The 11,127-nt window shown below is 47.1% G+C and overlaps 1 protein-coding gene across 2 annotated transcripts; it reads right to left on the reverse strand.

Annotated features, from left to right (window-relative positions):
• Positions 1 to 3,278: 3,278 nt before the first annotated feature.
• Positions 3,279 to 10,896, reverse strand: AREG (amphiregulin). 2 transcript variants are annotated; one of them, XM_037391993.1, is made up of 6 exons: positions 10,801 to 10,896; positions 10,497 to 10,679; positions 7,817 to 8,000; positions 7,205 to 7,363; positions 5,408 to 5,510; positions 3,279 to 4,490 (listed from the first exon to the last, which is right to left on the reverse strand). In XM_037391993.1, exons 1-5 carry the CDS (start codon positions 10,841 to 10,843, stop codon positions 5,423 to 5,425), a joined length of 657 nt encoding a protein of 218 aa, XP_037247890.1. In that variant the 5' UTR covers positions 10,844 to 10,896; the 3' UTR covers positions 3,279 to 4,490; positions 5,408 to 5,422. The 2 variants fall into 2 exon arrangements, with proteins under 2 accessions (XP_037247890.1, XP_037247880.1); XM_037391983.1 differs by having other exon boundaries at positions 3,279 to 5,510.
• Between the last annotated feature and the right edge of the window lie 231 nt (positions 10,897 to 11,127).

The raw sequence follows: 11,127 nt of genomic DNA on the forward strand, positions 1-11,127 counted from the left end.
AACACCTCAAGAGCCAAGTGATCACAGGATTGTTCACTCAAGCAAGACACACTGTTAGCACATCCAGAAGACCTCTTCAAAAAGAGGTGTTTGTCCCAGTTAACCACCTTGCATTCAGATATGGTTGCTCAGGTAGTTTACCAAAGTATTTGTAGTGCTAGCAGGTGAGGTAAACATAATGATATGAAAAAGGCCCAATACTATTTTAAGAGCTCAAAACTTTATACCAGTGACTGGAAATGGCATCAAAGGTGGATTTAGGCAAACCACTGCACAACAGCTACTTGCAGCCACTGCCAGTACAAACACCTTCATAGATGTCCACGTATACCTGGATTTACTGAAGAAAAGAAAAACACCTTAAACTCGTACCTTTTCATTGCCACAGAGAGCTGGCCTTCCCGGAATACCCAGCAGGCTAAGACTGAAAGTAACATCTACTGCTCCAAGGGAAAAGGGGCACACTGGGACAAGGGCAGGATGAGGGAAGTGAAGCCCAGATGTAGACAGGAAGCTACTCTGGTCATAGGCAACTGCCAAACACTCAAAAGCACCATAAATACACAATAGAGAAAAACACCGTGAGCTATCGTTTTTTCTACAAAACGTGATAATCATGGAGAACAAAACATTCAGGAAAGAGGAAGGAATTGTGCAAGCAAACATGACCCTCATGTTACCAGAATTCCTGGATACTGATCTGGATATCAAAAATACCTTGCAAAGTCAGCTGTGTATGCAGAAAATTGTGCAAGAACATCTCAGGCTACTCTTCCAGGTCTCCACTGAGGCAGCTACAAGTAACAAGGACATAGGAGCTCTCCCATCAAAGTAACATTGCCATGGGAAGGTCAAGAATAATCTGGAGGCATAACTTACTGGTAAAATATGGGACCAGAAACCCAGGCACGCTTAGCAGAACTAAGGTAACTCCCTGGTGAGGGGACCAGGTTAACAGCCAGGTGATGTATATATCCTGAAGAGCAGACCTGGCTGTGCAGGATCAACAATAAAAATTATCTTTGGCCTTGCCCTACAGCAGATCAGATTTGCTTGTCACACATGTGTAGCATCCTTGGACAGCAAGAGCCTTCCAGACATACAGTTCCACCCATCAGTTGTGTTTGTTTAAGTAACCAACCCACTGAACACTGTAGGTCTTGATGGTGCTTGTGCATCAAATTTATATTAGGAAGCTGGCAGCAAGCTGTCAGAGCCATAGCTCAAATAGAAAAAAAACATTACTGCATGCTAGAAATTATAATTGATTAAAAACATAAAGGAATTAATTTATTTTTTAAATGCAAAGCTGTACAGCAGTTCTGAACTTAGTTACATGTCATTCCTGACAGGGAGATTTGCCCTCAATTCCCTGCACTGAATTTCTCAAAAAGGAATTCCTTCAGCAAACACAGAAAACATTTTACAGTGCTCAGCAAGCCATCACAGGGAACACGGGAAGTTCCCCACCTAATGCAAGACAGCAGTCACCTCTCAGGCACAGAAAAGCTCTGCTCTGCTAGCACGCACTTCAGCAACGATGGATGTGACTGACCCATAGCAAAAGCCTTCTCTCTGAGGGAGCTGCTGCCTACCCTACTTCTCAGAAAATCTGCTTGTGACCTAAACCCTTAGAAAGGAACACATCTTCTATGAAGCATGCCCTCCATTATTTCCAAACTTCCAGCTCAGGACACCCAGCCATAATTTTCCTTCCCGATTATTGACAGGAGTTATAGTCCAAGCCACAACACCAGCTGGCACTCAAATTTTCAAGTCCAACCTCCCAGAAAGTATTCAGTTGGGACCCTCCAGTTCCTAACTGCCAATTTTCAGGAAATATCCTCCCATTCACTCAGTAACTATGGCATGAAAAATACACAACAGATGAAATTCACAAGTTACACTAGTAGCTTTGCTCCTGTTAGGGTTTCAGGCTGGGAAAGGAAAAGGGAAATCAGCTCAGTTTTCTATGCTCACATTGGTTTAGCCCATCAAGTAGAAAACCTGATATGTAAGAAGACTAGAGGCAGAAGCATTTCTGGAAGAAGAGCCTTATGGCTTTCAAATGGGAGTTGTACTCCATCCCCAGTCTCACTAGGCTATGGCTCAGTTACCACTGAGATTGAGCTTGTTTACCCAAAGCAAAAAGCTTGGCATGACTGACAGAAACAGCTTTTCTTGCCAGAGCTCTAATAACAAATGTCTGTGGAAAAGCCGCTTGGAGAAGTGCTGTTTACTTTGGTAATGAAGCATGTTCCCTGGAATGAAGTCTTGCAATCTTCCCAAGGGATGTTGCAATACATTTACCTCTACCTCAGCTCCATACCATACAGGCTGCTCGCAGAGTCTGAGAACTACTTGGCTATCTCAGGAAGCCAAGGCAAATGCATCTCAGCTACTCTGGACAGGACTACGCTTTACTTTTACATCAGGTACGCAACCGGAGTCCCAATTCAAAACAGTGGTTGGTTCCCTCCCCTGCCCCTCTGCTTCAAGCTAAGGCACAGCCAGCAACCTTTTGAAAATGCTTTTGAGAAAAGGGCCTCTAAACAAGGCTCTCCACCTTTGTGGCTGTGGCTTTAAAGCCAAACTCACCCCCTTGAAACTATTTTTTTTTTTTCCCCCTCAGGCAACTGTGAACTTAGACCCCAGCTCACCGCTGGAAATGTTTAGGGAAAACATCAGCACACACTGAAGGCCATCCAGGAAGAAAAAGAAATACAAGGTATAGTGTAGAAGCCAAGGCTACCTTTTTGTTTCAGGAGTCACTAATCTGAGGCTATCCTGCTTTTCATCATTTACTTAAGACCAAGTTTCAAGCCACTGTCCAAATTCTTTCTGACCACAGAGATGAAAGGCTCTGCCCTCTTCAGTACTCCCAGCTCCTGAGTCCAGTGCAAAGGGCTACTTGTTGGCTTAGACTTCAGCTTGAGATTTTGCTCCCAACGAGGTGGCTCACTTAGCCCCTCCCTGATCCAGTAATGAAAAAACAACTCCTTTGTAGTTGAATTAAATGGACTTCCTACAGAAACAGGTACTTGCATTTGCACATTTTGTTTACAAACAACTTGCACACCTGTGAGAGTACCAAGCTCATACTTCACACATGGCTGTATTTCTTCACAGCTGTACTTCAGGCTCTTAAGTGTTGAAATTCCTGCTTTGAGGAGAAACCAAGCTCTAATTTCAAGTGTTTACATGTACTCCTGAGAGCAAGAAAAAAATCTTACCATGATTAGGTTATGTAAAAAGTTTAATTATAAAATAAATAAGTTTGTTATGGAAACATTAAATATTAAATACAGTAATAAATATTTACACATTTACAGATATGACTTGACAATAATGGTGTTTCTCTGCTACCAGAAGAATTCTGCTCTGTTTATACAGAACACATTCACTCTTCCAAGAAGAAACTGAACTCAAATAATACTCTTGTGCTCAAGACTGCACGGACAGTTCAAGAAACCAAGGACACTTGGGTCAGAAAATTGAGGTAAGTTGAGTTCTTTGCACCAGACCGTAGAGCACAAGAGACCACTGCTTGCTAAGTGTCAGTGCATTAATTTAATTCTTCAAAGGAACAGGTTCTTGGTCAAGTTCAACTGACTGGATCTGATATGAAGCATTTTATATTTTAAGTGCTGCTTAAAGCAACATTAAGTATCTGGGTAACAAGTAGCTTTGCATTTATAACAGATGGGTCCAGGCTTATTAGCTTGTTTGAGCATGGATCTCTTCCTTCAGATACAAAGCTTCAGATCTTGCATTTACTGTCTTGGCATCCTGAGGAGACTAATGTTAACTCAGGCTAGCACACACACAAATGGTCTCTCCACTCACACAATGAGTCCTACTGAATTCAGAGGGATTACTTTCCACACATACAGTAACAGAACCCAGGTGTGGCTGACAAAGATCTGTCACCAACACCCTGCAAGTCAGAACTAGAGATGAAGTCCTTTGAAGCCGATATCAACAGGGAGCACAGTGACAGTAGATTTAGATTTTTCATCCACTGAGGTCTAGGAAGAGAAGTCATCCAGAGCTCTTCCCTTTTTCACTTTGGGAGAGGGAAGGGATTTTTTTCTCCCCTCCATCTATTCTTTGAAGCCATGACAAGCTCAGAGTTAGAGCTGCCAAAGGAGACTTGCTAACAGAAGAAAGTCCATCCACACAACAGCAGAGACTGGAGCTCCAGCACTGATAGAGGGCTCGGTAGCAGTAGTCTCTAGCAGGTCTTGATAGCAGGTCCTCTCTACCCCATAGTGGCAGCTCCTTCCACATCATTGTGCCAAGGTGCAGCGGTAACTGTCCTCCCCAGCAAGCGATTCAGCAGCAAGTGGCATGTTGACATCTCCTTGCAGCAGCCTCTGTCTTTATGAATCAGGGCTTAGTGGCAACAGCTCCAGCTCACAGTGTCCAGGTGGATGTATCAGGTAGCCAGAGGTACCCTGCAGCCTGGCAGTGGCCACATCAGAACTGCTCTGTAAGGGGCAGACCAGGCACATTAATCACTACCCAAGACATAAGCATTCTGTGCTAGAACCACACAAACCTACACCCAAGGCTGGTTGGTTAAGTGCACACACCTGGGGACGCTCTGCCAGATACTCTTCTGCTTCAAGTAAGCTTTGAGCAAAACTCTCCAATTGCCACTGGACAAAGCAGGACAAGGTCTTTAGCTTCCGTGTGGCAAAGCAGAACTTCCGAGTTCTGCCAGAACTTCTTCAGGACTATCCTCTATAGTTGCCTCCTTCAGCTTGTAGTATAACTCAGCATGGGTTCTTGAGCCTGCTGTTAGGTACACTTTTGCTCACAAGAGACAGACTTGCTTGCTCATTAACATCCACTACATTTCTCCCAGGAGTGATTCACCTAGGCCAGGGAGCTTTAGCACTCAGTCGCTATGACAGTATGGAACTTGACTGAGAGACTATCTAGAGTGCTCAAAGAACTGGCAGTTTTGTTTTGGTCTATAGCCTCTGAGCACCAGAAGCTTCCTGATACTTAGCAGAAAAGACATGAAAAAGCTCAGTACTTCTCTCATGAGAGGTGATGACTCCTCACTTGGCTGCTGCACTGTCTTCCATCATGGAAGTTTACCATGGTTTCTTGCACAAAACCTGCCCTCTGCCCAGCTGTTAGGGATATTTTTTTTTCTTAAGTCCACTTATCTCCTATCCTCACTTTCTTCAAGACAGCATCCAGAAAGTTAACAAAGCTGTTGAAGAACTTGCACAACTCTGTTTTTGGGAAACCAGAGACCTGAGCCAGTCATTTACATGTAATCCATGTGTTTCAAAGCACTTGAAGCTTTAAAAGCAAACACTAGCTTCACAAAACACACAATTCTCATATGGGTTACTCCAGCCTAAAAGGCATTCCAAGTCAGCTTCCATACCTGCTTTCTCTTCATTTACACACCAACATGGCCATTTCTGTTTTCTTGTCGAAGTTTTTTCCTTTCTTCTTTCTCTTCATACTGAGGACACTTTTTCCTGACCCTGTGGAATTATGGCATGTTAGAGGTCAATTGGAACTCCGACATTCATCCTGTTGCCACCAGCTCCCACATCCTCTGAAGCATTTAGACTTATGTCCTTTGAATCCTCAAAGCAACTCCTCAGTACCAGGAAGCTTCAAGCAAGGCAGTTTTTAAGCTTTCAGCATCAAGCAGTATCTGATGATAAAAATCAAGGAACCCCCAAGTCAGGTACTGGTAGTTTTGCCTCACAGAGCCAGGGCTTCTTGGCTTAAGCCTGATTAGTTTATCCCAGGAACGGAGCAAAGCACCAGGAGGCAGATTTCCTGGTGGCTTTAGCAAAGGGCTGCAGAGACCAGACTGCTTTCTTCCTCCCCACAGCAAAGCCCTGCAGATTTAATTATCTCAAGTCCCTGTCCCCTTGACATGTCCCTTTTACACACCGCAAGCAAGATCCTTACTGATGTTTTCTTCCCCAATTTCTCCCATCTTTTCTAGTGACTGTTCCAAACAGACCATCTAGCTTCTCTGGATGAAGGTACTCATTAATGAACCGCATGCTTCAAGCTTGTGAGGGTTCAGAGCATTAAACAAATGCAATCCTATTCCACGGCTCACTCCAGAAACTAACAGCGATCATTTGCTCTTACAGCACTACAGAACTAGTCATCTCTCCTAGCACCAAGGAATAAGGCAGCATTCAGAGAACAAGCATTCACCCCATCATTCAAGTTCAGACCTAAATATGAAGCAACAGTGAAATGGCAAATGCGCACCTTGTTTCCTGAATTGCAGGAAAGGGTATACAGCATGTAGCCAATTCAGTTCATGTACTTCAAGATCTAAAATTAGACTGAACATTTGAGTTTCACCTAAGATATCTCAAGCCCTACTGTGGTGGAGCTGCAGTGTTAGAACTGGAGTACTGCTCCAATACCCAGGAAATGCCAGTCTGGCTTCCTGTGCTGAATATCTAAACGCGGCACAAACTCCTGGCAACAAGCAAAGGCACAGGTAGGCATGAGCTGCTGCACACTCCTTTTTAGCAGGTACGAAGAAGAGTTCAATATATGGCTTGCAACACATACCCAGAAAAGCTCTTTTAATTTATTCACAACAGGACTCCAGATTCTGATCACCCACTGAACTGTCAGCAGTTAGTAGAGCTGGAATGGTTGTTCCCTCCATCTTAACAGCAAGCAGTACAACATTTGGGACTGACAGCATTTGCTTCCCACAGTGTAAGTATTTAAGCCCAGCAACCTCGATTAATAAGTGGACAATTGCAGCACCACTTCCTTCCCTCCAGCTGTGTACCCAGCTGCTGGATAATATCCTTGCATGAGGTTGTTACATTACGGCTTACTGGCTTCTCCATGAGGATTAGGGAAGGCGCTGCTGTATCAGCATTAATGCTCCTCCTCCACTTCCTGCTGATGTTCTGCAGCACTGTAACTCTCCTTGTTGTAGCAACAGCAAAAAGGCTCTTGTTTTAAAATACAGGGTTCACAGCCAAGAGCAAGAGAAAGTGAACACTTAGACACTTAGGAACTTCTCAGACTTTGCTTCTACCCTCAGTACCTACCCAAGCTGGTCAAAGAAGTCAGCCCTTTTGAATGCCTTCCACACAGGTATTTCAGAGGAGCTACACACAGTTTTGGGGCTACTGGACACCAGCCCCGCTCATGCTTAAGCTAGACAGAGGATAATACTTACTGCATTATCACAACGGTAAGTACAGTAATGAAGCTGAAGCTCGAGAGCAGGACAGCTACTACTACCAACACAGTCTTCGAGTAGTCTGCCACATCATTCTTCCTTTGAGTCTTCATGAACTGTTCACCACAGCGCTCACCAAAAAAATCCTGATGACACCTGCAAGTAAATATTAACACAAGTTCTTATCAGCTCCTGTGCTGTCTGGAGCCAAGGACACCCACACACATTCAAACCTGACCTAAGACTTTTTCAGAGTTTCCCATGAATCTCAAGATGCTCGCTTCAGAGCATGTTCATGAAATGCAGTCACTGCTCTAGCACAAGGTTTGTCAGCATTTCAACAAGTTGAGATTAGTTTGGGCGTGATGTTCCAGGAAGACACGCCTTTTCATTCTTTTGGTTTGAGTTTATGACCAACTGATGAGTTCAGTGGCTTGTTATGCACCTCAGATTCCATCATCACTTAATTTACATGGCAGAAAGATTCTCAGTCAAAATATGGCAGGAGATGGATCTATGCCAAGCTGACACTGATTTTTTCCCTCCAAGCCCTCGTATGCCACTGGCTCATGCCAATCACACCTAACTCACAAGGTACAAGTAACTTACTTGCAGGTCACCATCTGGAGATGTTCTAGGTATATGCATTCACCATGGATGCAAAAGTTTTTGTACTCCATTTCACAGGGAGTCCCTTTCTTTTTGTTTTTCCCTTTGTTTTTCTTCCTTCTTGATTTGCCGGCATTCTTCTCACCCCCCCTCTTTGTTGGCTTGGGTTTAACCACAGGTTCAACTGAAAAAGGGACAAGATGACTCAGTCTAGACATGCTAAAAAGACAGATTCTGAAAACTGAGTTACAGAATTTGGTGAGGGGTTGGGGGATGGTCACTGCAGGAGAACCTGTGACCAGCAAGCATCACACAGCTGGGCATTTCACACCCAGAACAAAGGTAGCAAGATTAGAAGCGCACTAGGTGCAACTCTGCCACCATTAAGTCCTGTGCAATGCAGACCAAAAGCAGCACACGCACATGAGCCAAGAGAGCCACCAGAGATGAAGAGCAGCAGAGTTGAAGGACTGCAGCATATCACAGCCTAAGACACTTGAGTCAAACTGTACAGGTTCAAAGACCTGTAAAGAACACTTGAGTTCACACTGAGCCAAGCCATCCACAGTTACACATCGCCTCGAATACAAAGGTAACAGCCTCCATCACTCTAAACTCTCCATTCGCATCAGTGATGAAAGGCATTATACTCACTAGATAGTCCTGGGCACTTGCAGAGGCAAGACAGCTCGCCACCCCAGTTAGCATACTTGTTTCTCCCAAACAACCTGCAGTGCCATCTTCAGCAGAAGATTGTTTGTTTCCAGTTCTTCTACTTTCAGAAAGAGGCCAAGTGCACCAGAGGAGTGAAGGCAGGACAGGCTGCAAGAGTCAGGTTATTTGTTCTGCCGCTTACTGTTGCCCCTCATTATCTCAATTAAGACAAACCTCTAGAAGAGTGTGGTTTAAAATGCCTTTGGATTTAAGCAAGGGCAATCATCTTCCTTTCGCTAGGGAGAATGAGCTAAAGCCAGTCACTGATTAAGGGTCATAGGCTCCATAGCTGCTCCATGCACAATCAAAGCTTGACAGCACTGTTTTAGAGCCAGCTGGTCAAGCCTTCTCTGTGCAATACTGTGCTATCCAGGAGCAAACAGTTAACTAGGTGAATTAGAACAGTAGTGCTATTTACAATACTCTTCAATTTCTCTATTGTACACTGCAGACCTAATGAAAATAATCTTGGGAGTAGTAGTATTTTACCCAGAGCACTATGCATATAGGCAGTCACCACAACAGGACGCAACTGGATCCGACTACTTCATAACCCTGTATTTCTAGTGACAGGAGAGCCTGCACAAAGAAACAAGGTGTAATTCACTGTTGTCTAGACACTGATCATTTTCACTTCTAGAGCAACAAGCCTGGCTTGAAGTTACTTAAAAGTAAAAACGCCTTCAGCAACCAGAAGTCTGATTCAAATGGTATAAGCTATATTAATATGTAAACAAGGAACACTGTTCCTGCAGCAAGGTTTCCTGTCCCTGGAAGTGTGAGCTTGCTACTGACAGCTGAGGCCCTGGCTCTGCCCAGTCTGAGTCGACATTTAGGTTCACACTTCCATAATTGAGGCCATCCCCATTCCCCCTCTTTCAGGCTCAGCTCATCAGTTTGATCTCAGTGTCCCTGTCTGCAAGCTGCACAGCCAGGAAAGCCATCTGCAGTTGAATCATAACAGCTTGAAGGCTCCACAGATAAACTTCATGCCAAGTAGAAGAGCTGGTCTACAAACCAGTCACCTTTGGTAGCAATTCTGGTTTCTGTGCAGTTATACAACACTTAAGTCACCAAGCCAGTAGTTTCACAGGCCAAACTGCTCAGTAACTCTGACATTCCTGTTTCCCCTGGAGGTCTTCAACTCATGAAAAACTTCACCAAGGGTCCACAAATTCCCTAGACTGAGCATCTGGAGTATGATTCCCCCTTCACTTAAGAGGTCCTTCAGATTCAAATCTCAGGGTGTTTCTGCAGAAAAAAACCCAGTAGCCAGACCCACCCTAGAGGGCAACGGCACCAGCCTACTAAACATCAACTGAGGTTCAAGTTGGTTGTAGGTACCTGGCTTGTATTACAACTGTGCTTAGGACAGAAGCAGTGAAACCCTCCTATCCCCATGGTCAGGTGGGCTATTCTGATCTCCTCACAGCTTGGCAAGTGACAAGAAGCTCACACAATAGCTATCGACAGTGAAGCATTGCCTGAAAGATGCTTAACAAGCTTTCCTGCAGCCACTTAAGGGGTATAAGTGTTTGCTTTCCCAGGAAGTTTTAGTCAAGTCCAACCCAAATAAACCATTATGAGAAAACACCCAGAAACCTCCTGCTGCAAAAGAGACAGTCTGATGTAAACCCGCCTTTAGGGTCACACAGCACCCATAAACACCACTGAAGCTCCCACAGCAAGTGGGAGGCCGCTGCCCCTCACAGCCCTCAGGTTTACCAAGTCGGTGGTCCAGCAGGCCACCAGCTAAGCCGCAGCCCCCACACGCTCACACTGTCACCACTCACGGCAGCCCACTTCGAAGGCAGCGCTTCGAGCTGAAGGACTGCTCACCCCGTGCCCTGCAAGCGTGGCAGCCATGCAGCGGGTGAGCGGACAGGAGGCAGGGCCCGCAGCCACCCCCGGGCCCGGCACGGAGGGGCCCCCCTCACAGCAGTCCCCCGGAGGGCCACCGGCTCACCTCGGATCAAGTCGTCTACGATGTACTGGTGGACGGGCAGCGCTTCCTCGTACTCCTCATCCTCCTCGTAGTCGGGACCCGGCACGGCCTCGCCTTCGCGGGCCTCGGGCTGCCGCGGGCCAGCGCCCCCGCGCCGCTCCGGCTCCGTGCCGTTGAGCGAGGAGCCGGCGACAGACCGGCAGGCTGCGAGGAGAAACGGCGCCGTGGGCAGGGGGCAACCGGAGCGCCGCTGCCGCGCAACGCCCCCCGCCCCCGGCCCCTCAGCCGCCCCGCTCCCCTCCCCTCCCGCCGGCCCCGCACGCACCTGCCAGCACGGCCAGCGCGGCGATCAGCGCCACAGCGCGCATTGGCGGTCCGGGGCGGGCGGCGACGGTGACGGGTGTCGCGGCGGGCGGCGGCGATGCGCAGCGCTCCATGAGGAGCCGCCCGCCGCCGCCGCCCGCTTTATAGGCGGCCGCCGGCCGAGGAGCGGCGTCAGCGGGGCGGGGCGGGCCGGGGCGGGCCCGGCAGGTGAGGGCGGGCGGCGGCGCAGGCGCGGTGCTGCCGCCACGGTGGGCGCTGCGGAGGGGCCGCGGGGAGGGGGCGGCGGAGGGGCTGCGGCCGGCCCGGCGGCGGGGCGGGGGCGCCGGCA

The sequence above is a fragment of the Falco rusticolus genome, chromosome 1, assembly GCF_015220075.1.
Source record: "Falco rusticolus isolate bFalRus1 chromosome 1, bFalRus1.pri, whole genome shotgun sequence".
Lineage (NCBI taxonomy): Eukaryota > Metazoa > Chordata > Aves > Falconiformes > Falconidae > Falco > Falco rusticolus.

What these genes read in the sequence shown, in the direction of transcription:
- AREG (XM_037391993.1), bottom strand. Translation starts at nt 10,843, where the DNA reads ATGCGCGCTGTGGCGCTGATCGCCGCGCTGGCCGTGCTGGCAG. An exon ending in CTCCAGATGGTGACCTGCAA is followed by an intron (nt 7,364 to 7,816) that starts GTAAGTTACTTG and finishes ATTTACTTGCAG; the next exon opens with GTGTCATCAGGATTTTTTTG. An exon ending in CTTACCGTTGTGATAATGCA is followed by an intron (nt 5,511 to 7,204) that starts GTAAGTATTATC and finishes ATAATTCCACAG; the next exon opens with GGTCAGGAAAAAGTGTCCTC.